Source organism: Tupaia chinensis, unplaced genomic scaffold, assembly GCF_000334495.1.
Source record: "Tupaia chinensis unplaced genomic scaffold, TupChi_1.0 Scaffold000532_1, whole genome shotgun sequence".
NCBI classification, from domain to species: Eukaryota; Metazoa; Chordata; class Mammalia; order Scandentia; family Tupaiidae; genus Tupaia; species Tupaia belangeri.
In genome coordinates this window covers 1,475,572-1,503,235 of record NW_006160045.1, presented here as the reverse complement: position 1 = coordinate 1,503,235, position 27,664 = coordinate 1,475,572, and the positions used below count along the sequence as shown (strand labels likewise).

Genomic DNA, 27,664 nt, shown 5'->3' with positions numbered 1-27,664 from the left:
CAATGAGGGGGAAAGTAAGAAGTCACCCCCCCCCCAGTGGGGATGGCCAAGCCACAATCACTTCTCCTTCATTCTTCTCCAGGATCTTGAGCACACACACATACGCACCCGGTGTGATTTTCAAACCACAGGGTCTGAGACTCGAACCACAGTTGGCCACGTGGGAGTCCAGTGACATAACTGGGCCAGCCATCTGCTGGTCCTTGTTTTAACAGCTAGAATTCTAATCTACAACCTTTGTGGAAAATCACGATTTGAATCTGTAGTTATGATACCCATTTGTCAAACCCAGAAAATAAGGAACACACTTTCCCTAAGACAAACTCACCATTCACACTATCCCACACTAAGAGCCTGTTCAGTGATTAGGCCTAAGTATGGGCTGTAGCTAAGCTGTCTGCTTTGTCAGTTAATGTCAGCAGAGCTTGTGGGAGGAGAGACCTAATGATGCTTTTACTATTACCAAATTCCGTTCATCCTCCATCCGTAATTCCTATTATAGAAACACCATACTAATTTTTACAACTAATTTTTTTAATTTATTTTTTTAAAGATTTATTTATTTAATTAATTGTATTTGTTATTATTTATTTTTTAATTTTACCAGAGAGAGAGAGAGAGAAAGAAAGGGAGAGTGAGAAAGTAAGCCACCAAGTCTGGGATTTGAACTGCGGTCAGCTATGTGGGAGTCCAGTGCCTTACCACCATGCCACCTGCTGGCCCTATAACAGAGTTTCTTAAAAGAATGGCAAAAGAAGTGGTTATTTATGCATATGCATTATTTCACCTTTGATTCACTCCAAAAAGTTCCACTAAATAGCCCATGTGGTTTATTTAATGCAATACAGAGTGTCTTTAACAGGAATATATACCCTATGTCTTATGGAAAGATAAAATCATGTTTGGAAGTTTTTTATTAATTTTTTTCTTAACACTCAGAGAAGCAAGTGATGGAAACAATCATCATGTGCCCTACTGCAGTGATCTAGGAGGAAGAGGAAAAGCTGAAGGAACTAAGGTAGATTCTACCAAGTCCAAGTGGCTTCCTGCCTCAAAAGGCTAAGGAGAAGGAAGAAGGAGAAGTATCCGTTTGGGATGCCTCACACTTGACACCATCCTGAAGACTTACCACCAGCATCTTCTATCTCTTGCATATTTTAACTCCCAGCACTACAGAAATGTTCTGGCCTCACCAGAACCTTATGCAAAGGGAAATGAACCAACTCTTTAAAAACACTCAGGTAGAGGGACCAGCAGATGGCATAATGATTACGTCACTGGACTCCCACATAGTCAACTGTGGTTTAAGTCCCAGAGCCAGTGACTTAAAACTCTTGCTGGGAGCATGTGTGTGCATGCCCAAAATCCCAAGAGGAGAATGGAGGAAATGTGGCATGGCCATCCCCGTGGGGGGTGATTTCTCAATTTCTGTCTCTCTGTCTCTATCTTTCTCTCTAGTGAGCTCGCCCACTCTATAGCAACCATATCTCAGAAAACACACATATACTCACACACACACACACACACACACACACACACACACACACACAAACACATAAGAAGAGAAGCAGACTAATTTCAGAACAACTTTAAATTGATTCTGTTATAAACCAGAACTGAAGTAACTTTTGGTGCTCTTGTTTTATGCTGTTTGCTAAACCATGTGGAGCTCTCCCAAATAGCTACTCCTGCCTCTCAGCTTGATGTCCTGGGCCTCTAATTTGGATGCTTCACCATCCTTAGCTTCACTTAGCCATCCTGAAATTTTGTCTTTAGATTGATTTCCTATTCTGTGTCTCACAGATAAGCTTCAGTTAAGTTTATTACCTATGAAAATTCATAATCTTTCCGATAAGCAAGCTTTAGAAAGTGTGAGCTAGAGTTAGTAGTATTGAGATGGAGCCTTTGGGAGATGTTTAGGTCATGAGTGTCCTGCCTTCATGAGTGGGATTAGCATCCTTATAAAAAAATCCTGAAGGATGTCATTTGCCCCTTTTGCCACGTAAAGACACAGCTGAGGGTGCCATTTAGGAAGATGGAAGCGAGCTGAACCCCTTGGTGCCTTGATGTTAGACATACATACCTCTGGAACTGTGAAAAAAATTTCTGTTGTCTACAAATTACTCAGTTTAAGGTATTTTATTACAGCAGCCTGAACCAAGGCATGTGCACATGTAAGAGGGGTGTGTGTGTGTGTGTGTGTGTGTGTGTGTGTGTGTTGCCATCTCCAATTAACACCTCTGCTGACAGGTAGCTAAAAATAAGCTGGAGCAGAGACCCAGAGATCAAAGCTGCTAAAAACCTCTATTAGAATGAAATTTCATGTTCTAAACTTTTCCCACGAATAAAACAAGAGAGGGAGTGGATCTGTTTGTCAAATAGGACCTTGAATTCACATTGAACTCAATATTTCTAAACGTTCTCTATCTTCCCACATTCTAAATATTTTTGTCTTTTCTAGTGCTTTCTATCCTAATGAGTGATACAAACATCCACTTAGTTTTATGTGATAGGTGTGGTTCTTGGGATTCATTACTCGCCCCCCCCTTTTCTTCCAGTTAAAGTTCACATCTTTTTTACCTCTTAGATAGCTCTCAAATTTAACCCACTTATTTCCAGCATTGTTGTCACTTTCCTACTCTAAGTCTCTATGTTTGCTATGGATTTTCTTTTTTTTTTTTTTAAGAGTTTTTTGCCTTAAGGCACATGCACTTACTGGAGAGAGAAAAAGAGACAGAGACAGTGAGAGGGAAAGTGAGAAATCTCTTCTCTTCCATTCTCCTCTTGGGATCTTGGGCATACACACACATGCACCAGTGTTGTTTTCAAGCTACCCAGTCCAGGACTCGAACTGCGGTTGGCCACGTGAGACTCCAGTGACATAATCACTACATCTTCTGCTGGCCCCGTGCTATGGATTTCTCTTTGCTCCCACTTTTACTGCTTTGTAATCCATTCCTCACACACTGTCTTTCAAAAATAAAAGTCAGGGGGTCGGCAGGTGGCATGGTGGTTAAGGGCATTGGACTCCCACCCAGCCAACTGTGGTTCGATACCTCCAACCTGGCAGCTTACTTGGGCATGCTCTCTTTCTCTCTCTCTCTCTCTCTCTCACTCCCTTGCTCTGTCCTTCTCTGGTCTAATTAAAATAAATAAAGTTAAATAAAATAATTCTTTAAAAGAAAATAAAAGTCCTATCATGTTACTCCTCTGCTTAAAACCCTCCAGTGTCTATTTCTTTCAGGGGAAAGATCCAAATCCGTCACAGTGACTACTAGACACTACAGGGCCTTGTCCCTGACAGTATTCTAGCAGCAAGGCTGTGTTAGCCTGGGTCCATTCGATTTCAGCCCAGTGGCTTTTTTTATAACATGACATACTCCTTTCTCTTCATTTTATGTGTAAACTCTCCAATGCATTGTAAGGCCTCTATACCTCTCTTAATCTTACCTAACTTCATTCATTTAAGACAGTAATTCATTACCATGATCTTTAAGCCATTTCAATATGCAGCAATTTATCTCTAGACTTACCACAGTATTTCCTTTCCTTTTATATATGTATGTACTTTCAGCTTTTTGTACATATGTCTCTAGCATTATCTAGGCAATTAAAAACAAGTAGACTTTATAAAATCAATTACATTGTCAGTAAAATAGGTTCGCTTTCCTCAGAATTGTCACTTTTTTTTTTTTTTAATTTGGAAGGGGATGCATGCCCTCCCGGGGTTTTTTAAGAGAGAGAGGGAAAATAAGAAAGCATCCGAAATGGAGAGAAGTCACACCACAGCCCCTTCTCCATTTCTTCTCCCTGTTGGGGTTTTGGGTATGCATGCATATGTACCTAGCATGTTTCTCAAGCTGCAGTCCACCCTGTGGGATCCAGCTGCCTTAACCACCACATCATCAGCTGGCCCAGTTGTCACTTTTTGATGTCTCCTGATTTTGAACCTCCTTCGGTAACCTTTTCTGGGTTTGAGTCTAGTTCACTAAGATACCTACCTTGCTTAATTCTTTGAGAATCCTGCAAAACAGTTCTATTGAAAATACTTAATATATACTGACTGTTCACACTTTATGGCAGATGGTTACAGATACTTGAGACAGTGTGGGAAGAGGGCAGGAGATGGGAGAGAGTGAGAAGAAAGGAATCAAGGATGAAAATAGGGAAGACATTTGAGGGACACAGAAATGGAGGATTGTCTGTTGATAATAATGTGTATGATATCTTCAGCTGGACTGGTGGGAAGTGGGTTCATGTTGGGTAAATTCATTTTACAGGCTGTAGTGATGTACAGTGATTGAATGTATAAAATAGATTAAAATAATTCTTAAAAATATTTATTATCCCTTTAGCATGGAGGAACATGGCATCTCATTTCCTTGGGCGTGAAAGAGAATTCTAAATAAATGACCATCTTTTCAAAGCCCTTTTGTGCAACCTTTTTATTTAATCAGCTCACTAAGATTGTATTTTAGCTGTATAGTTCAACTTCAGTTTAAAATATTTTACTTCTCATATTCAAAACCTTGAATTCACAGAATGGAGTCACCTTGCTTACCTTACCGAGCCATCAATGGAGGAAGTAATAACAAGTTGTTTTTCTTCTACGTAGACTACGTGGATAATTTCTAAAGAATGAGCACGCCAGGAAAGCAGCTGCTTGAATTTCTAGATAGCAACAATAAAGCACATTCCTTGGAATAAGTATATTCTGGTCAAGATTAAATCTTGAACAAAATTATTTTTCAGTGCGCCAAGCTTCTGAGTGAATGGTATAGATATCTATGCTAAATGACTAAATCCATACCCACAAGTAGTTCTCCTCTTGCTTGGTGAGATACCAAAAGAGAGATTTTATGAATCTGCACATATCTTTGGGAGAGAAAGTATCTCCATCTTTAGCAATTTACGGTGTCACTGAGGATTGGCAGTTAATTTAGTTGATGGTTAGTCGATGATGAGATGCAAGAAACATCATGAAAGAGGGTTATAGGGGGACTGAATGTGAACATAATCAGGAACGGGAGTAAACAGAGCTGGAAGGAAAAGACAAAGAGATTGGAAAAAAGGTTTTTCTTATGCTCAGATTTTATCTAGAGATAGCCTGACTGTTTTGTTCTTTTGGATGTGGGGCTGGAGGAATATATTAGGTCATTGGAAAAGTCATGATGCATTTTTGAATGGAGTCACCTTGCTTACCTTACCGAGCCATCAATGGAGGAAGTAATAACAAGTTGTTTTTCTTCTACGTAGACTACGTGGATAATTTCTAAAGAATGAGCACGCCAGGAAAGCAGCTGCTTGAATTTCTAGATAGCAACAATAAAGCACATTCCTTGGAATAAGTATATTCTGGTCAAGATTAAATCTTGAACAAAATTATTTTTCAGTGCGCCAAGCTTCTGAGTGAATGGTATAGATATCTATGCTAAATGACTAAATCCATACCCACAAGTAGTTCTCCTCTTGCTTGGTGAGATACCAAAAGAGAGATTTTATGAATCTGCACATATCTTTGGGAGAGAAAGTATCTCCATCTTTAGCAATTTACGGTGTCACTGAGGATTGGCAGTTAATTTAGTTGATGGTTAGTCGATGATGAGATGCAAGAAACATCATGAAAGAGGGTTATAGGGGGACTGAATGTGAACATAATCAGGAACGGGAGTAAACAGAGCTGGAAGGAAAAGACAAAGAGATTGGAAAAAAGGTTTTTCTTATGCTCAGATTTTATCTAGAGATAGCCTGACTGTTTTGTTCTTTTGGATGTGGGGCTGGAGGAATATATTAGGTCATTGGAAAAGTCATGATGCATTTTTGCATAGAAAAAAATATGTCATGACTTTCTGACTACCCAATACAATAGGAATTAACAGAAGCAATGGACCCAGTTCATTCTTTTTCAAAAACATCATGAGATTTAATTGATATGTTCCTTCAGGATATAGTTTACCCTCAAGTTTAAAACCCATAATAGGTCTCAGAAGACATTTCTAAATCATGTGAACTAAAATCGTTAGCTGGGGAACTTGCTCTGCAGTAACCACCTCCGAGATGTTCCCTCACTATCATTGATGAACTCAGACTAAGACCTTGTTTCTTCCATGGTCATCTCCCTAGGAACACTTGTGTTACTGGAGTTCTGGCAGGTGTGAGTTATCTGTTCATTGTTCTAACAAAGGTTAGGCACAATGCCTCCTAAACTTCTTGGCCTTATGACTCAGTTCTCTCTGGTTGTTCTGAAAGAGCCATGGTAAAATCTTCTGCATTCTCCTAATTCTTACTGTTTCAAAACTATTCAAGAATGATCTGGTCATCCAAGGTTTGTTTCCTGTTTTAGTGAGGTAGGATAAGGGACCTTACAAATATAGTTAGGGTATAGGCCCAAGATGGAATCACAAAATGGCTAAGTTTCAAGAGGAGACAAAGCAGCTCTGCTTGCCCGAGAGAGACCTCTTGAAGTGGCTCAATGATTGACCTAGGCAGCATAACCCAGACTTAAAACAAAGGCTTTTTCCAGGCCGAACCACATTCCAAGAAGAGGATAAGATAATGGTTTTTATGGCCCAAAACCTCTAGATAAAGAATCTCCTGACCTTTGTACCCACTCCAAAATTGGGAAAATAACTGGACCTATCCAACATGAACCCCTCCACACCGCGAGGGGCATGCATGCATGTACCCCACCTAGAACAAGCCTGAACAAGGCCCCTCTGACCTAGATAGAAACCTCTCGTTCAGTTCCTCCTCAGCAACTCATTTTCCAGGACCCCTCCCTTCTTCTTAGGAGCTCTGTTTTTCCTTCCCTATCCTTCAGTAAACTCCCTGCTTTGCTATAACTACTCTCTGTGTCCGCGTCTTCCTGAGCGTCTTCCTTGTCTCATTGCAAGTGCTGGACCTGATCACCCCTGTGTCCCTACATTCCTACATCATTAGGATAGCATTCTCCAATGCAAGTGTTTCTCTAACATGGACTCTATCTATTGCAAGATAAACATTTACTTCCTGCTGCAGTAAAACACATATGTTCCTGCCTGTGTATCTAAAAGAAGTTCACAAAAAGATGCTTTAGTATGTGTAGACCAGTATTGTCTATTCTATTCTATTGCATTGTATGTTATTTCATTCTCTTCTATTTTTACAAAAATACTGGTTGCAACTCAAAACTAATTTCATGATCCTTTAATGGATTACAGACTGCAATTAGAAACTGGGACTACCTTTTATATATGTGTATAAATATAATTAGATATATAATGTCTCTTTGTGGAGAGATTTTGACTATTTATTAGAATATCTATAGTCCACCTTACTCTCTCCCAACATTGTGTAACAGTTTATCAAACATGTTATGAGACTGTAAATACTTGGGACCAGCAGTTGGTGTAATGGCTATGTCGCTGGGTTCCCATGTAGTCAACCACGATTTAAGTCCCGGACCCGGTGGCTTAAACTCACGCCAGGTGCATGTGCGTATGTGTCCAATATCCCGAAAGGAGAATGGAGGAGAAGGGATTGCAGCGTGGCCATCCCTCCTAGGGGGTGATTTCTCGCTTTTCTGTCTCTCTTTCTCTCTTCTTCTGGTGAGTGCATGTGCCCTCCCAAAATAACCTCTCAAAAAAAAAAAAAAAACTACAATATTGAAAATCATTACTATCAGGAAAAGAAAAATTAGGTCAGGTTTCTTCTAAACATGGTTCAAGCATGAGATTTGTTTTTGTTAGTCTTAAAATATGTTTTGATTTTATGCCATTTATAGTTATTAGTTAATAAAACTTGGTATTTCACAAGTTGTTTGAATCTTATTGTCTTCTATTTGAAAACAGTGAGTGTTATATATGGGAAGAGCATTGGACTAGAGAACAAAAACCATGGTTTTGGCTTTGATTTTGTCATTTACTAGCTCCATGACCCAAGGCAAGCCATTCTGTGATTCTGCCTCTGCAAAATGGAGACAATCATGCCAAAGCTGGAAGTCTGCACTTTAGGGGACCAGCAGTTGGTAAATGGCTATGTTGCTGAACTCCCATGTAGTCGACCGCAGTTCAAATCCTGGACCCGGTGGCTTAAACTTATGCCGGGTGCAAGTGCATGCGTGCCCAAGATTCTGAGAGGAGAATGGAAGAGAAGGGATTGCAGCGTGACCATCCCCCTGGGGGGTGATTTCTTGCTTTCTGTCTCTCTGTCTCTCTCTGTCTTTCTGGCAAGTGCACGTGCCTCATAGCCAAAACCTCTCAAAAAATAAAAATTTAAAAAAAGAAAGAAAGAAAGAAAAAGAAAAAAATTCTGCACTATAGAAAAACTGCAATGGATCATTTGAAACAAAAAGAAAATTCCAGGGCCCACCCCAGAGTGCAGCAGTTAAGCCCTGTGCATATGAATCCAGCTCCCACATCATTAACATCTGTCAGATCCTGATCTTGGCAGCTTGAAAAACATGCCTGGCACATATGCATTCATGCTGAAAATCCTGATGTGGTAGAGATAGGTAGGAAGAAGGAGTATGTGACCATGCCTAACTGAGGGCTCTTTCTTTCTCCCTGGTGAACTCACTCACCCTATAGCAATTTTTTTTTTTTTTTTTTGTATTTGCCATAGGGCATATATGCTCATGGTAGAGAGACAGAGAGGGGGAAAGTGCAAAATCACCCTCTAGGAAGGATGGCCATGCCACAATCACTTCTCCTCCATTCTCCTCTCAGGATTTTGGGCTCTTGTGCATGCACCTGGCTTGATATTCAAGCTGCCAGGTCTGAGATTTGAACCATGGTCGGCCATGTGGTAATCGAGTGCCTTAACTACCATGCCACCTGCTGGCAATGTTTTAAAAAAAGAAAATTCTATTGATCAAATAAAATAATGTGTGAAACAATAACCACTCTACGGCACTAAAGCAAGGAATCAAATCATAATCTATGCATCCATATTTTAGTACTTATGATCCAAAAATAAAACATTACTATTTAAGCTAGTATTTAGCTTTTGGATTTAAAGTATTGCTTTAAAGAGAAATAAGGCTGTGATAAAAGTCTTTTCTTGGTGCAATCTTTAATTAGTATTGAGTCTTTATCATATGTGTAACATTCACACAAGTAGTGTACATTTAAATGTTTATAAAATAAGAGATATTTACATTGCATAAACACTAAGAAATAAGATGTGCTTAAATTATAAGAAGGAATCAGACTTCATATAAAGATAATTTCTTGAAAATAATTGTTGTATACTAGGTTTACAACAAAAGGTTCTGCTATGTCTTGTGACAACATATAAGATACAAAAACTGGCTGTGAAAGACTATATGATGAGTAAACTTTTAAAAACTCTAGGTTTCGGGACAAACAAGTGGCGTAGTGGTTAAGGCACTGGACATTCCCACATGGCCAATCACAGTTCGAGTCCCAGACCTGGTGGCTCTCTCAATTTCTCTCTCTCTCTCTCTCTCTCTCTCTGTCTATCTCTGGTCAAATGAAAATAAATGATGAATAAATAAAATAAAATTAAATAATTTTTAAAAACTCTAGGTTTCTACATAGATTCTTACTAATAAGTCAAAACACGAAGAAGATGCAAAGTGACCAGTTGCCAGTTGACTCACCCTTCTCTTCTCCTCTTCCCTCCCTCCCACATTTATTTTTCTCCCCCTTTTACCAACAGACCATTATTATTAGTTATAGAGATCAAACTGTAATGGCATATGTGCCTTGGAAGTAGGAGTCTTGTAGTCGGTCTTTTGTGTTGTCTAGAACAGCGGCATGCTAAGTAAGTATATGCTTATTTATCAGTTAAAGTGAAAAACAAGTTCTTACCTTTTCATCATGAGGCGGATCAAGGAAAGAGCTAATACTGCAAAGGATAACATGTCCTTCTGCATAAAATGTGAACAGTAGAATATTTAAGAAGATATCCTGTTATTTAAATAAATACGCCCAGTCTGCCAAGTTTTTTGACTTAGGCATTTAAAATGGTAATTAAAGTAGAATATGAGAAACTGAACATTAAATAAGAAATATAGCGAACCCACTTATAAGAGACACCTAGAGTAGTCAAAGTCAAAGATTTTAGGCATGCCTGTATAAATGGTAGCACATGCTTCATGTAGAAGAGAACTCTTCAGGAGACATACTTTCTAAATGTTTCCCGAGTTAGCTTACTTTTTCTCTCTTTTTAGTGTCATTCAGTTTGCTGTTGAAGACTACAGGTAGATTGTCAATAAGTTTGGGATTGCTTGATACGACTTTAATAATTAGTTTCAGCTTACCCGTTTTCTTTTTGCCACAAAAAATAAGTCAAACTTGATCAGAGACTTTAAAATAAAATGCAATATTATAAAACTCCCAGAAGATAACGGAAGAGAAAATGTAGATGACCTTGGGTTTTGTGATACAACACCAGAGGTATAATCTATGAAATAAATAATCGGTAAGTTGGATTTCATTAAGGTAAAAAATGCCTCTCAAAAAGACATTGTCAAGACAACAAGAAGACAAGCCACAGATTGGAAGAAAATATTTGTAGAAGACACATAGGATAAAAGAAGAAAAACAGAGAGGAAGAATGAAAAAAAGTAGTAGTAAATGAAAAATTAAGACCAACTATGTTGATTGTAAAAATATAAAATAAAGTTTTCTATTGTGAACAAATCATTTCTCTCCTGTCTAGTTTTAGTATCAGTGAAGACTAATGCAACATAACATGTTCAATGTTAAAAATTAAATCTTTCTATTTTCCCCAATAAATATAGGGATGGTTAGACATTTACACATTTTAAAGATGGAAGAACTAGAACATTTTGCTCTAAGACCTAGGAATAAAATAGGTTTTCCCGAGATTCATTAATTATTCTCTTTATTCAGCAAGTTATTCGTAAGACCGTCTCTTGCTTGAGAATACCTCTTAATCTTTCTTTTGTCTCAGTAAATGTCATGTACTTTCCCTCTAGCCATTTTTATATCACGTGGGTTGTTAAGATACCTGTGGCTGAATATACTGTATGGAAGTAAGGACTTACCCACATTTCCAGTCAGTAGTATCCTGGTACACGAATCAGTATGCAGTGTCGTCAGAGAAATGGCAGAATGTTTTGTGAAAGGTAGCATGTCTTTCAGTAGTCTTCCCTGAATAAAGTATAGCACAAACGATTTTGTTCTATGATGATACATTCTGTAAAATCTTATTATCAATGTTTATTTTCTCTCTGAATAATGTATCTCAAGAATTATCTCTACTACTGAAACACGATTCTCTTCTTCCACCTTTCACGATTCTCTTTATATGCGTGAAATGAAGTCTTCTAAAGGTACAGACATCTATTAACTATGAGCATCTAGATTCTGATTATTACAGAGTGTCTCTACTGCTGGGATCGTTTTTGCACATCCCATGACTTTTTTCGTGCTATTCCTCAGACATTTTCAGTGACATCATCTCCATTTAAACAAACATTCTTTTTTAGGTCTAAGTGTGGCTCAGTTGTTTCAAATAGGAATATTTTTGCCTTTTCAGAAATACGTATCTTTGAGTATTGGTGCAAGATAAGGGAGTCTAGGAGATTTGGATTAAGACAGCTGATAGTTTTTTGGTGATTAGTGTAAGCGAGCCTTGGGAAGGACTTTCAAATGTTTTATCTCACTTTAAGAAAAACATCCAAGCTGGAAAAGAGAGACCTAAGTCTGCTTTTTATTTTCTGAGACTTTACTTGGATCTAATCTCTTCTGTTTCTTTCACTGTATTATTTCTCACGGGAAAAAAAAAAGATGAAAAAAATTGCTCTGATACCCAGCCTATCTCAGAAAGTTTTTGTTGGAATATTTTGTGTTTCAAACCAAGAGTTTCCCACTAATTGAGGACGGACTTGGGAATTTTATCCAGCAGATAGCATGCTGCTTATGTTAGTCTGATCCCATTATCTGCCTTACAGCACTGTTGCTGCTTTCTGAGTTTCCCTGTAGAAGCCTTTCCACAAGGACCACCTCTCACCTCTTATGATTTCATTGTCATCATCCCTCTTCTACTCAAGACTGTTCCTTTTATCATCTTCTGTCCACCTAATTCAAAACCTGTCTGCTTTCCACACCAAGTTATTTAAAATGTTTTGGTAAATAAGATATTTTGTGGGGCTGGCAAGTGGTGTGGTGGTTCAGAACACTGGACTCCGAACCATGGTTCGAGTCCCGGACCTGGTAGCTTGCTTTATCACTCTCTCTCCTCTCCCTCCCTCACTCTGTCCCTCTCTGGTCAAATGAAAATAAATAAATAAAGTTACATAAAATGTTTCTTTTTAAAAAAGGTTTTTCTTTTGTTTGTTTTTTACTTTAAAGTGTTTAGGATATGCAATATGATTTAATACCATCTCCCAATACTTTTGATAAGTAAAAATTTATGGTACATCAACATTTCAGTGTTCTCATATTCTTTTACTGTAATACAACATTAATATTATTTAAATATTCAATAAAATATTTAGTGGCATGTATTTGTACCCTAACTTAAAAGACTTAAAATAGCTAAGCTAGTAGTTTTGATGATTTGATATTTTAAGTTACAAAACTGGCCTCTTGTACCATTTAAGTTAGAGTAGGGGCATCAGTAAGCAATTTGGCTAGGAGATGGAAAAATACTGGATTAGGATGCCATAGGATGAAGACCAAGATTAGCTTAATTATCCTTTTTAGCTTCCCATCCTTTCCTATTCCCAGTAAATATGGGGCTCCATCACCTCCATAGTCCACAAACGGAGGTGTCCATCTTCATGAGCCGTGACAATGAGAGGTGGCTGAGCTTCTGTTAAGTTGTCACCTCTAGGAGGTTTTTTGTTGACTGAGTGTTGCTCTCCCATAACATCTGTTTGCTCACCTGTCAGAGAAATTAATGAGCTACTCCAGCATTTGCAATACGTGGAATTGCAAATACTGTGGAATGTAAAAGAGGAAGCATGCAGAAAAATAGCAAAAGCAACACATTCCTTGCCACAGGGTTTTGTTTTGGTCTTGGTTTTGCCAGGGAGTGCACGCAGTCGCTAGGGAGAGAGCATGAGAGAACGAGAAAGCACTTCCCCCATCCTTATTTTCCATTTCTCCATCCTGTCAGGATTTGGGCCATGCATGCATGTGCATCTGGCGTGTTTTTCAAGCTATTGAGGCCAGGATTTTAATTGCATTTGGCCATGTGGAATTCAGCTTCCAATGCACAGGGTGTGACTGCTTACTATGGAACCAGCCCCTAAACTCCAGAGAACTTCAGTCAAGACAGAGAACAAAAAACACTGAAAACTGGAATCCTGGGAGTTGTACAGTGGTTCAGCAAAAAATACTCAGTGAAGCTGACTCACACAGGAAGATTCTGGGTTTGCATCCAGAGACCTCCCTGAGTTTGCTGGGTATGCACCTAAGATATGTGGATGGCTGAAGCTGGTGTGGGATCATGGCATCAAGTTCCTGTTGAGTTTCCTCTCTCTCTCTCTCTCTGTTTGTCTTGCTCATAAAAGAAAGAAATGAACTTTAAAAATTGAAATGTTGGATCACTTGGAAAATATCAAAAGGTTATTTTTGATTCTGTTGCAGAAGTCTATATGTTGCACAAAACAGGTAAACCTAGATATTCATCCAGTATTAGTCTTACATGTCCAGAATTGCTTATTCATCTAGTATAAATTTTAGGAGAATGGTCTGGAGTTCTAAGATGATCAATAATGTTTGAAGTTTTAAACCGATAATTATGGGCTAGCCTGTGGCCTGGCAGTTATGTGAGGTGGATCCCCTATGGCAACTACACAGTTGGAGTCTCAAACTCAGTAGTTTGAAAAACACACCAGACCCATGTGTGTGCATGCCCAAAATATCCCAAGGAGGGAGAGATGGAGGCGAAGGGATTGTGGCGTGACCATCCCGTATTGAGGTGGTGGTTTCTCGCTCCACCTCCCACCTTCCCATGGCTTTCTGGCAAGCACATGCACCCTCTAACAAATTTTAAAAAAAAAAAAAAAAGCCACCCCTTCCCCCCAGAATTGCTATTTGGAAAGGCATCATCAAAAGCTTAGCTGAGGTGGTGCAAGCTGGTGGCTGAGGCAGCATGGGAAGAAGCCCACATTTGGTTTCTGGCCTGACCTGAACAGCCTGAGGGTGGCGGCACTCACCCATGGTCTTAGCTAACTGGGAGGCTAGGGCAGGGGGACAGGAGGTGGCAAGACCCTCTCCAAAATAGCTGCCTCGCTTTTCCTCCCTCTTTCTCTCCCTCATGAGGGAAAAAAAAAAAAGCGTCATCATAATGGAAATTCTGCCTCTTAGCATACCAAATCCTGTAGTACCTCGACATTTGGAGACGGAGGAATACATACTCATTAAGAACATTCTATAAACTAAACTCCCCATTGCAAAATAGTCATTTTATTTTAAGGAAGAAAGGTGATTTTATACTGACCTTTAACTTCACTGTCATGTATGCTTTGCTTGCTTCCCTGAATTAGGGGAGAAAATGAGAAAATATTTCTATGACATTATAAGGAACTGAGATATGCTGCATAAGCAGACTCTCCAGATAACTGAATTTGTGTTTGTAAACCCTCATTTCGTAATTACTTTTAGAGTATTGGGTTGTTGGGAAAGTCATCCGCATTTTTGCATAGAAGAATACATCAGGATTTTCCCGACAACTCAATAGTTCTTGGCAAAACTGTGGCAGAGGTCTCCATGTTCATAAATAGAGTCTCTCATATATCCCAGCAGGCTGCTGCTGTCTCAGGTACAGCTTAGAAATGGAAGGAATTAAATGCCTTCCCAGTTCTTGGAGTATATTGTCTCTAATTCTATGAACAATCAAGCAATGTAGTCTTTATTATTCTTTTTTTTTTTACTGATGCCAAAACAGAAACTCAATCTAAGTGACATCTCCAACACGAAGCACATAATGATAAATAGAAGATTTGGATTCAAGTACAAGTCTGTCTCTGGCTTTTACATATATTAAGTTATTCTTTCCATCCTTCTGGAGATTTTGAAATAATTTTTTTTTCCTGTGAAAATTTCCTTCAAACAGAATCCCAGCTAGAAATGTAATGTGTAAAAATATGTAAAATTAGACCTGAGAACACAGTGTGATAACTAATGCATAATGTTATGTGTTGTAATTACACATTAAGTATTGTCTCTTCTCCCTATAAAATATGTATAACACTTCCTTCTTAGCAGAAGAGATAGTCTAAAGTTATTATTCATATGAATTATTTTATTATTTTATAAACATAAAAACAAGATGAAGAATTTATTTTATTACAGGTCATGTATTGATTATTTATACATGTAAAAGCCTTGAGAAAAATGGAAAACAGTTTAGATATTTATTTTTAGGGAAAACAAAGTTTTTACATACACCCAAACACAGAATTTTTCCACCTTTTCCTCTATCAATGGAAGAGCGCAAATGCTCAGTATCCCTTTTTGAGCCCACACCAAGTGTAACGAGAAGACACTATTACGTGCTGACCTTGCTACTCTGTGGACCCCTGCTAGAATCACACTGAGAGGAAGAGCATATGGAATCCTGACTTGATTTCCTAAAAAGTGAAAGAGAAAGACCAAGAAGGGAAAGTTAAGATATTCCATCACATTCGAAGGGTGCTCTTCTCTGTTTTAATTTCAGTTGATCACTTCTTTTATCATTCATGGATACCGAGTCATTAAAAAAACAAATCACACCTCACATTTTAAGGAATGTTTGCCCTACCGTGCTTCCGAAGGGCACCTCGGCAAATAAGGCTTATTGCTGCTTGGATCTGGGCGTACAAGCCTGGCCCTTCCCTTGGCTAAGGCTAGATGAATTCCCAGAGGTTCTGACACAGGAGAGGTTAGGAAGAGGGTGACAATGACCGACCCCCTGCTCTACAATGTCTAGTTCTGGCCTGGTCCAGTCACTGTTGTGCTCTGCTAGAATAGGGTGAGAAATGGCTCAGGGGGTTGATGCAGATGTGTACAGAGCAAGTATTCAAAACAGTCTCAGAATAGTTGTGGTGATGTTTTGGACCATGATCTAGGGAAGGTATTCTATTTTGCCTCAGAGTTTGGTGATCCAAAACCAGTACAGAAACTTGACTTCTGTCCAAAGATGGGTTTTACATTGTTACCTGCAAACCAGAAGTCTCAAGTAAATATTAAATACTTGATAAACAATCCCCTGCTCTCTCAGAAATGGAGGGAGAGTGCTCCGTTACGGTGGACGGTATTTAAAACTTGTAATAGGATCTGCTTGTCCTGCAAGTCCTTCCTTCTGTTTCACATCTCCCAGTTAGATTTTGGCTAAAGATTGGTCTGTTGAGCATTTCCCATTGATGCTCCTGTTGTCAAGAGAGCTGTGAGTCTGACATGAGAAGGGGACCACACAGCACATTCAATTCCCAAGGACCACCCCACTTACAGAAAGATGGTAGGAGGGAAGCACTTGGAAGCCAGGTAGTCAGCTTAATTGGTGTCTTCCTTCAGTTGTCCTTCCTTAATCGTGGGAATGATGAGAACTCTTTGTATCACCCACCCAAGTCCCAGCCAGAATTACTTGATTAGTAAGTACTGAATTACCGTGCACATTCAGGGGTACGGAAGAGGAACAGTATGTCATTAATTCTAAAGCGCTTGGGATCCAAGTCAGGGTCCACAGTAGAACAATCTTCAACTCGGTATCTGGAAAGAAGCATGTATTTTCATGTCAAAAATTTAGAGCATAGGTAACTTAAATTAGTGACTTAGATCACATATCCCCTGCAGAGCTAATCAGTTCTTCAAATGTTGATATCATTGAGCCTGAAGAGAAAACCCAAAGATGAAGGTTTGAACATATCTTTTAAAAGGCTCTGTAATATAATATGATAGATCAGTGGTCTTCTAAACGTCTTTTAACCAACTGGTCTTATCTCCCTACATATGAGTCAGAGAATAGGCTTATATAAACCTGTAGAGGAACCTCTTAGGCGTTTCATACACTTCAAGTTCTATTCTTTGAATAAGTAGGGTGATAAATGTGAATAAAACATGGCTATTATCTTCAAGGAGAGAAGAACAGGTAATTCTGTGATTACACTGCTCTTGTTGCTCAAGTTCCCTGTTGACCTAGATTCCAAAGAAACACACATATTCCTCAGCAGATTTCTGGGAACAGAGCAATACTCCCTAGTTGTCTGTGCTGGTAAGTGATGCTTGGCTCTGAAAAATCACACCTAATATTCCCTATAGCACATAGACCTTAAAAAATGCTCCTTTTCTTTTAGTGACAGTCGTTGCTAATTTGAGCTCATGAGTGATGAAGGAATCTCCTGGGGAGGGAATCCAGCTCCAAATAGAAGCCTCCAGTCTTGAAGACTTGTGGAGCTCAAACTTTATCAATATTTCTACTCTTCAGATGAATCGTGATACAGATTATTACTTAGTAAGAGAAATATTGAGTTTAGACCCCCAAAAAGCATAGATCAGGAGAGAATGGTTATTTTTTCTGACTGGTGAGGGAATCTTAGGCAAAGTTTGAAATGGACATATATATAGCTTTAACCATGAATATGAAATCGTTATCAATGTTAGAACCTTTAAAACTGGGTCTAGATTACCTTACGTAGTGCTGTGCTAAATTGTTTTACAAAATACTTCAATGATTCTAAATCAATTGCTTTTATATAATTATATGCCTAGAGAAGGGGGACACTATGTAGTTAGAGTTTTTTGTTTGTTTGTTTTTGTTTTTTCCCTGATGGGGGTTAAATTTACATGCATCTCTTGCTAAATACCTGGCACTTCAAGAAGGAGGATCTCTGTCTTTAAATTAAGTTATTCTCAAAAGAATTGCCCTCCTCTTTAGGCTGTGCCATCAAGACTATGATATTTTTAGTCTGTCTCCTTTCCACTCCGAGTAGTGAGTCACGCACGAGCTAGCAGTGTGCGGGTGAGGAAGTGTGTAGTGCGTGTAGGTGTGGGTATTAGACGAGAGCCATGCAGTCTGTGACAAAAAACAGGGCAGTAGTTGAAGAGAGAAAACAGGAGTGACAGCAATTCTAGGAACAGGACCCCAGAGAACATGGAATGAGTTGCAGAGGGAGGGATCTACAGAAATAGCTATTGCAACTAAAGGTTCAAGGGAGAATAAATTCAGAGTCCAATCAGTAAAGATATATTTCCTCTCAGAAGTTGCCTAAAATACAATGCATTTGACTAGGGATTAATGGCCAGAATATGCAAGGAACTCGAGTTTTTTAGCAGGAAAAAAAACAATAACCCAGTTTAAAAATGGGTCCATGCTGTCCCCTAGCACAGCAGTTAAAGCTCTGCACAAAGGAGGCCAAATCCCACATGGCACACCTGGGTTTGAGTCCTGGCCCTGGCAACTTGGAAAACACTGGACATATGTGTGCCCAGGATTTGATGGGATGGAGAATTGGAGAAAAGAGACTGTAGTATGACCAGGCCCCAACGGGGGTTTTTTTTTCCCTTTTCCTCTCTCTCGCCTCTCTCTCTCATGCATATGTATACTCTGGCATTTAAAAAAATTGGGCAAGTAACCTGAATAAACAATTCTCAAAAGAATACATACAGATGTCCAATAAATACATGAGAAAATGCTCAGCATCACTAATCATTAGGAAATGCAAATAAAAATCACTTGAGATATTCTAATCACCCCAATTCGAATGCCTAGCATCAAAAAGATAAAAGATAATAAATGCCAGTGAGGATGAGGAGAGGAGAGACCCTCTTTTACACTGTTCATGGGAATGTAAATTAGTCCAGCAATTATGGAAAACAGTATGGAAGTTCCTCAAGAAACTGAAAATAGGACAGCCATATGACCCAGCAGTCCCACTGCTGAGTATGTATTCAAAGGGAAGGAATCAGTATGTTATAAAGATTTCTGTACCTCAGTGTTTACTGCAGCACTATTCACAACAGCCAAGATAGGCGATCAGCCTGCGTCCATCAGTAGATGAATGGATAGAGAAAACATGGAATATATAGATATATAGACATAGATATAGTGGAATATTAGCCATTCAAAAGGACAAAATCCAGTTCATTTGAGGTTAAATAGGCAAACATGAAAGACATTATGTTAGGTGAAATAAGCCAGGCTCAGAAAGAGAAATACCATATGTTCTCAGTGACTCATAGAAGTAGAGGGACGTAGAATGGCTACAAGGCTGGGAGGGGTGGGGTAGGGGATTAGAGGGAGGTCGAATAATGGAAACAAAATTATATATAGATAAGAGGCACAATGTCTACTCTTATAAAATATAAGTGGGTGAATACAGTTTATAACTTACCGTCCAAGTACCTGAGGGCCGTATTTAAAGGTGCCTGGTACTAAGTAGCGGCAGATGGCCGAGATGATCTGTATGCCAGTCGCCCTGATTTGCTCGTTGTGCCTTGTGGTGTTATACTGAAGGATCACATTTTGCCCCCACAAGTATGTACCACCATTATATGTTAATAAAAAAAAATTATTTAATTTAAAAGTGGGCTAAAAGTAGTAGCTCAGACCTGGACAGAAAGGGGACTTAAGTTCCAAGTAGACTAGTAGTATATAAGGTACTGTAAATAGGCAGAGATTTCGTGTACATTTTCCTCTTCTTTTCCCTCGTCCTTTCCTATTCTCTTATACCTCCTCCTTTATATCTCTTCCTCCCTCGGAGGCTTCATTTTATTTTCATTTGTTTTTAAGGTTCTTGGCTATCTTGTATCTTAAAGTAAAAATTTACAGGCCTCCTTAACAGAGAGTATCCACACGTGGTCCCTACATACACCTCGATTCTGCAATTGGGTAGAGATTTTTATTTACAACCCACCCATGCAAATAATAAAATGTTACATTCTTTCTTTTACAATGAATGGCAAGAACATTTAGAAATGAATGGCAGGGGTGGTGGGTAGAGGTTTTGGATATGGTACAGAGCAAATCTAATTGGTCGACATGTAAAATTGCATCTGACATACTGGTCCTTCTTAGCACCATCCTGTAATGAACTGGATTTGTTAGTTTGGTGAACAAGGAGGAAAAGACATCTAGGATGCCTCTCACCATTTGACTTTGGGGACTAAGAGGATGACGGTGGAACTGAGATAAAGGAAGAGGAGAAGTTTGGAAGGAGAGGGAAGGTTGTGAAGGCTTTGGGCATGTGCGGCTATAAGGGTGTTGGTGGTGATACAGTGGAAATTGCCAATAGGCAATTGAATGTGTATGTGAAACTCTGGGGAGACTAGCATTTGAAATTATTATGCATTTTATGTATTTGTCAAAGTCATACATTTGGACAAAAATCAAACATAAAAGCATGTACAAGTGTGAGAAGAGAAAAGGTCAAAGCTCTTGGGAATACAGATACTTTAGGTTTATTATTCATACCATTCTAGGGTTAACATCCTTAAAACACAGTCTCTGTGTGAGTATAACTTCCAAAAAAGACTCCCTTGGAGAGTTTTCACCAATTTAATTTATTCTTCATTATTATTATTATTACTCTTTTTGAGTCCTGAATATTACTTTGGTTCTTCTGAAGTATAATGTTTTTTTTTTTTGAGAGGTTTTCACTATAGGGCACTTGTGCTCGCCAGAAAGACAGAGACAGACAGAGATAGAAAGTGAGAAATCACCCCCTGGGGGGATGGCCACACTGCAATCCCTTCTCCTCCATTCTTCTCCCGGGATCTTGGGCATTTATGCACACAAGCCCGGCATGAGTTTAAGCCACCGGGTTCGGGACTCAAACCATGGTCAACTACATGGGAGTCCAGCAACATAGCCATTACACTAACTGCTAGTTCCTGAAGTATAAACTATTATTGTTTCAAGAAAAGACACAACTTACACTTCTTTGACTGTACACGTTACAAAATTCCATAAGATGATCACACCATTTAAGGTTCCAGCAACTATCAAATTGTATCCTTCTCCTTGTAATACATCAATGCAGTTTACTTCAGTACCAATGGCAGGATTCTGAAGAATAAAAGAAAATAAGACTCTCTGACCTTCAGGAATATATTTAGCTGGAGTACAAACATTATGTGCACAATTTGTAATCATTAACTAAAAATGAAATATCATATGCATATATATTTAAGTTCGAGAGCATGAAAATCAGCAAAATCCATTCTTTCTGGCATTAAAAAATGTTAATTTTGTAGAATTCATTAAAAAAATAAAACTATGCCATCCATCTCTACTAGCTCCTCTCTGTCTGCCTTGATTTATTTTCTCTTACCAACTATTAGATTACTTCTGCATCTTCCACTTCAAATGTTTGGAAAGAATGTTCTGTGTTAGCTATTTTCACTTACTGACCTTTCTTTCACTCAACAACTCTGATTATTTGGCTTCTGCTTCCTACCACCCTGTAGAAGCTTTCTCTATTTATCAATAAGAAGTTCTAGTGCCAGTTCTATTTAATACTTTTCATTTGCCGTTCCTCGAGTATTTGTTGGGCATCTACATGTAGAATGACTACTAGATGCTGGGAAGGATGACAATAGGGTGATGTTAGTCAACAGAAACAAAATTGCAGACAGATTGGAGGAATAATAGCTAGTCTTATAAAATACAATGGAGAGAATGTGGTTAACCACAACTTACTGTATATAATGCTATGAGTAGTTGAGATGAGGGCATACTAATTATCTGGATTTAATCATTTCACATTGTGTTTGTGTGCTGAAAACTCACATTGTCACAATTAATGTGTTAATAAAAATTATTTTTAAAAAGAGAAAAAAAGAGTTTGAATATGCAGCACTATATTACCCCTCAAAGAACTAGAAAAAGAACAAACTAAATTCAAAGGTAGCAGTAGGAAGGTAATAAAAAAGTTTAGAACAGAAGTAAGTCAAATAGAAAATAGAAAATCTACAGATAATCTAAAAATCAATAAAACTAAGAGTTGGTTTTCTGAAAAAAATAAAATCAATAAACATTAACTCAGCAAAAAGAGAGACTCAAATATATAATATCAGAAATAAAAATGAGGACATTATACAGATGATTGAGAAATAAAAATCATCCTAAGGGACAATGATGAACAATTACATGCCAACAAATTTGATAACCTAGAAGAAATGGATACATTTTTAGAAAAATACAACCTACCAAGAGAATCAGGAAGAAATTGAAAACTTGAAATGACCAGTAACAAAGAAATAGAAGTAGTCATTAAAATTTCCCAAGAAAAAAGAGCTTACAACCAGATAGCGTTACATGAGTTCTACCAAAATTTCAAGGAAGAATTAGTACTAATACTCCTTAAGCTCTTCCAGAATATAGAGCTGGATATAATACTTTCAAACATGTTTCATGAGATCTGCATCTCCTTGATACTTAAGCCAGCCAAGAATATCACAAGAAAAGTACAGGCCAATATCTCTAACAAATATGGATGCAAAATTTTTCAATAAAATATTAGCAAATTAAATTCAACAACACATTGAAAAGATTATACATCATGGTAAAGTGAGATTTATCTCTGGCCTACAAGGCTGATTTAATTAAGCAAATCACAGGACCAGCAGATGGTGTAATGGTTACGTCACTGGACTGTCACATAGTTGACTGTGGTCCGAGTCCTGGATCTGGAGGCTTAAACACAAAGGACACATGGGCATGTGCCCAAAATCCCAAGAGGAGAATGGAGAAGAAGGAATTGCAGCGTGGCCATTCTCCCAGGGAGTGATTTCTTGCTTTCTGTCTCTCTCTGTCTTTCTGGTGAGCGCATGCGCCTATAGCAAAAACCTCTCCAAAAAAACCTTTTTTTTTTTTTTTTTTGAAAATAATAGTATCATTTGGGACCAGCAAATAGCATAATGGCCACATCACTGATCTCCCATGTAGGTGACCATTGTTTGAGTCTCAGACCCGGTGGCTTAAACTCACACCAGGTGCATGTGCGTGCATGCCCAAGATCTCGAGAGGAGAATGGAGGACGAGAGATTGCGGTGTGGCCATCCTCCCAGGAGATGATTTCTCACTTTCTGTCTCTCTGTCTTTCTGGAGAGCACACATGCCCTATAGCAAAAATTTCTCAAAAAAAAAAAATAGTAGTAGTGTCACTTTTGGAAGAGTCATTATTTAAAAATATACTAAAATATTTGGGGACACGATGATATAAAGTCTGTAATTTTATTCAAAATCTATTGGTAGTAGACATAGGAAATGATGAGAATAAAGAATAAGTTTGGCCTTATATAGAAAATTTTTGAAGCTGAGTAATAGTACATGAAACTCACTCTTTATTTTCTGTACTTTTATATACTTTCATCATTGTCCATAACAAAAAGTCTAAAAGTAAAAAAAAAATCAAGAAATGGGGGCCAGATGGTGGCACAGAAGTGAAACACAACACTGCAAGGACAGCCACGTTCAAAGGTTACCAGTTCCAATGGAGAGACGTTCCTGAGTATACCAGGCATGCATGTGCCCATGATCTGAGCTGGCTAAGGCCGAGAGTGGATTGCGGTGTTGTGACCCTGTTAGGGGTGCTATTTCTCTGTCTCATTCATTGAATAAACAAATAAACTTTAAAAAGTCAAGGAGTGAAACTTACATTAGTGTGTTGAGGAGGGTTTCCCCCAACTATTAATTCGATATCTGGGAAAGGAATAGCCAAGCTCCTATCTTTAGTAAATGTTCCCAGATGCACAATGCGATTCCCGTCTTGTAGAAGAGGCACAGCATCAGGCAGTTCCCATATCACCACTAGGTACGAGTCATCTTCCTTACCCTTTAATAGAAACCCAGTGAGTACAGAAACAGTTCTGTTAGCTTGTTTGGGCTGTCTTAAAGAGATAAACACAACATACACTGAATTTTCCACCATACAGCTTTATCAGTTATTAAGCCCTGTCTATCTCTTACTAATTAGTTTCTTATTCTTATTTCCTCCCTGAGTAACCAGAAACCTGAATATGGTGTTAGCCATGAACGTTTTTAACATTTTACATAATTCCTCTCTCTCTATATATATATATATATATAGATAGATAGATAGATAGATAGATAGAGAAAAATATAGATATATATTATATTACTATCAGATTTTTAACCAGTTTATAAATGTTATAAAGCTGTGTGAATTCTTCAACTTGCTTATTTTACTCAGTATTATGTTTTTGAAATTATACAAGTGATTACATGAAGCTCTATTTTTAACTGCTTTACAGTATGGAATGAATATATTATTATTTATTTGGCCATTCTGTTATGTATGTCCAGGTGGTTGGCAGTTTTTCATTACTTCTTTTTATGGACAAGTGCCAGAGTTTCTAGAGTATAAGCTTGGAGTAGAATTATTGAACTGCAAGACATGTATGTCATCACCTTTACTAGATGTTGCCGAGTGGTTCTTTCAGGTTATCCATGCCCACTCTCACCAGGAGTGGATGAGGTTCCACTTTCTTCACATTCTTCTCCACACTTGACATTACTTGATGGGTTCGAAATGGGACTTTAAAAACAAATTTTTAAAATATACATAATTATAGTTCTCTAATTGTTAGTAAATTAAATATTTGTGTGTGTATGTGTGAGTTTGTGAAATATGTAGCTTTTCCTATCTTTTATTTTTCTATTGGGTTATTTTTCTTCTGGATTCTGATTTTTTTTTTTTAGAACTTATTATTTCTGACTCTCAGTTACCTGGGGAATGGTGTTTTCACTTTGCTTTTTCAGTGAAGCTTTTATTTTTAATTTGAACATAAGAATGACACTATGTGACATTCCATAGTGACATCCCATACATGAATATGAAATATCTCTTCATTTATAACGTAGTTATAACACTATGCGACATCCAGTATGTGAAATATGGCATATTGTCCATATGTTCAAGTTGGCTTTCTTTTTAAATGTCCTTAAAATTTTTTTACTAACTCTTTTACATATTTTGTTAAATTTTTTGTAGGTAACATATTTATTTTAGTTTAGTTTAGTTTTTACAATTAAAGTATTAATTTATTTTGGTACAAAAACTTTTTGAAATTCATACATAGTTTTCCCATTACACATATTTTCATGAGCTTTTTTTTTCTGAACCATTTTACCCTTAATTAGTGAAACATATTATCTTAGATTGGTATTGGTAAATAGGCCTTTAGGAATCAGTATGGCAGGAAAACAGCAATTCACATAATGCTCAGAGCCTATATTATGTTACTTGCTTCAAAAAGAAGGATATTTTGAGACCGGCAGTTAGTGTAATGGCTGCGTTGCTGGACTCCCATGTAGTCGACTACGGTGCGAGTCCCGGGCCCGGTGGCTTAAACTCACACCGGGCACATGTGCATGCGTGCCCAAGATCCCGAGAGGAGAATGGAGGAGAAGGGATTGCGGTGTAACCATCTCCCCTGGGGGGTGATTTCTCGCTTTCTGTCTCTCTGTCTCTGTCTTTCTGGCGAGTACACACACCCTATAGCAAAAAACCTCTCCAAAAAAAGAAAAAAAAAGGATATTTTGCTTTGGCATACAAATAAAGATATATAAGATATATACCACATAGTGATGTGCATAAAAGATATAAAAATATCTAAGATATATTCCATATAGTGATGTGCATAAAAGATATAAAGATATCTAAGATATATTCCATATAGTGATGTGCATAAAAGGAAGGGCATATAAAGCAAAGTAAGTGGGTCTTTAGAATTCAAACTATTTGGGGCTAATTAATCATTTGCTTCTTTAAACTCTCACAGTGCTTTATTTATAAGGAGAGAGAACAGTAATTTTTTGCCAACTTATGATTTTGTCAACAGCGCTTTGGGGCAAATTTATCTCAGATTTACCAAACGTTTTGTGTAATTTTATTCCTTTGAACCAAAGATAATGAAAGAATTACTGTCTTCCTTTCTTATGGTCTATGAAGTTGCTCTAGTGGCCAATTTATAATCTGTCTTCTCATTACGTGGCTAGAAGACCATGCCCAGAAGATTTAGTACAGGCATGATTTGTGCCCAGACCAGACAGTTGCTCAAGCATTTTTCCGAGCTCTGCGAAAATAAAACCAAGAAGAAAATAAGAGCAAGAGAGACATTACTTTCAAACCAGTAAGGACTACTTGAATACATTAAAGCGTGTATAAAACTTACAGAGACTGTTTCTTAGTTTCCAAAGCATCAGAATGTGATTGCCAGAGCTAGATTTTGTTTTGTTTTGTTTATAATGCAACTGGGAGTCTAGGAAGAAATTTGGTGCCTTTTTTACTCTTTTCAACTCCCAGCTCCAAATCTAAGTCGTTCACCTTCCTGCCCCCAATAGTGTTTGGGCAAGTAGAGAAATGGAATTTGGAATTTGAGTTAAAAAAAAAAATACAGAACTTGTACCTCTCCCTCTCAGCTAAACAAAAGTCCAGGGACCAGGGTGAATGGAATTCTAGGGTGAGATTTGAACACAGTGGTTGATCTGCAAATATGCTTAGAACCCCAGAGCCAAATGTGTGGAGAAGGCAGAGGGTGATGTGGCATATGCCTAGTTTTCCTTGCTTCCAAAGAGTTGAGGAGTAGCTGTCCAAGTGGACTAAGCTTGCTCTGTTTTTGAAATTAGAAATCATGAAGAGAATGGATAGCAGACAGGCTCACTACCATTGCCTCTACAGGGCCAGCCTTCAAAGAACAAAATGGCTGTACATAATACATTTTTAGGACTGCCCCTTGCATTTTTCTAATAGCCAAACACCAGTGAGCAGAAAAGCAGTGTTGTGAAGAGGATCTAGCATCTGGAGAGAAGAATGAACAAAATATGCATAGCGGATCCCAGACTAACTAGAATTTCTGGGAAGTCTAACACCTTGAGCAAAAATGAAGAGTGCTTGAGGAAGTTTAAAATAGAAACCAAAATCAACAATAAAAATCTTCAAATGCAGTAATTTGGTTGATGAGCTGGTAGAGAATTATTCATGTTAGAAATTTGAACAAATAGCCTACATGTAAAGAAAAGTATCTCAAAACAGTTAACAAAATTAAAAAGAAATTGAAATCATAAAGAAAAAGATACAAAATTTGGAGGTTAGATTTAGGAGACCTAATATGCAAATAGTCTGGATTTCTGAATTCGAAAAAGAAACAGGTACAGGAGAGAAACTTAATAATCAAATAATGTGAAAATTCTCTGAGCTGGACATAGTCTCATGATATGAATTGAGAAGTCTCCTGTGGAACTCATGAAAAAATATATACAATAGATATAGGCTTTAAACTTTAGTGACAAAAATAACATCATGTAAGTTTTCAAGGAAAAGGAGTAAGTTTCAAAGGAAAAAGAATCAGAATAGCATTAGAGTTTTTATTGGTAATGTTGTCATTGATGTGATAATCAAAGACTTTCCGATATTAAGTCCTGAACCTCAAGAATGCCAAATGTTGGGAATCAGCAGTTAGCATAATGGCTATGTCGCTGGACTCCCACGTGGTTGACTGCGGTTTGCGTCCCGGACCCGGTAGCTTAAAACTCACGCCGGGCGCGTGTGCGTGCGTGCCCAAGATCCCAAGAGGAGAATGGAGGAGAAGGGATTGCGACGTGACCATCCTCCCTGGGGGGTGATTTCTCGCTTTCTGTCTCTATGTCTCTCTCTGTCTGTCTGGCGAGCGCACGCGCCCTATAGCGAAAACCTCTCCAAAAAAAAAAAAAAAAAAAAAATGCAAAATGTTTTTACAGGATT

The 27,664-nt window shown here is 38.1% G+C and overlaps 1 protein-coding gene across 1 annotated transcript in view; it reads right to left on the bottom strand.

Moving 5' to 3' along the window:
* The window catches only part of WDR64 (WD repeat domain 64), a 101,235-nt gene that overhangs the window by 19,343 nt on the left and 54,228 nt on the right, over positions 1 to 27,664 (bottom strand). The window contains exons 8-16 of the mRNA XM_006157278.2: positions 23,558 to 23,734; positions 20,834 to 20,964; positions 16,569 to 16,670; positions 15,484 to 15,553; positions 14,422 to 14,458; positions 12,722 to 12,858; positions 11,015 to 11,120; positions 9,813 to 9,871; positions 5,203 to 5,312 (exon numbers count right to left, since the gene is read on the bottom strand). Coding sequence (XP_006157340.1) covers positions 5,203 to 5,312; positions 9,813 to 9,871; positions 11,015 to 11,120; positions 12,722 to 12,858; positions 14,422 to 14,458; positions 15,484 to 15,553; positions 16,569 to 16,670; positions 20,834 to 20,964; positions 23,558 to 23,734 — 929 coding nt within the window. The remainder of the gene's footprint in view (positions 1 to 5,202; positions 5,313 to 9,812; positions 9,872 to 11,014; positions 11,121 to 12,721; positions 12,859 to 14,421; positions 14,459 to 15,483; positions 15,554 to 16,568; positions 16,671 to 20,833; positions 20,965 to 23,557; positions 23,735 to 27,664) is intronic.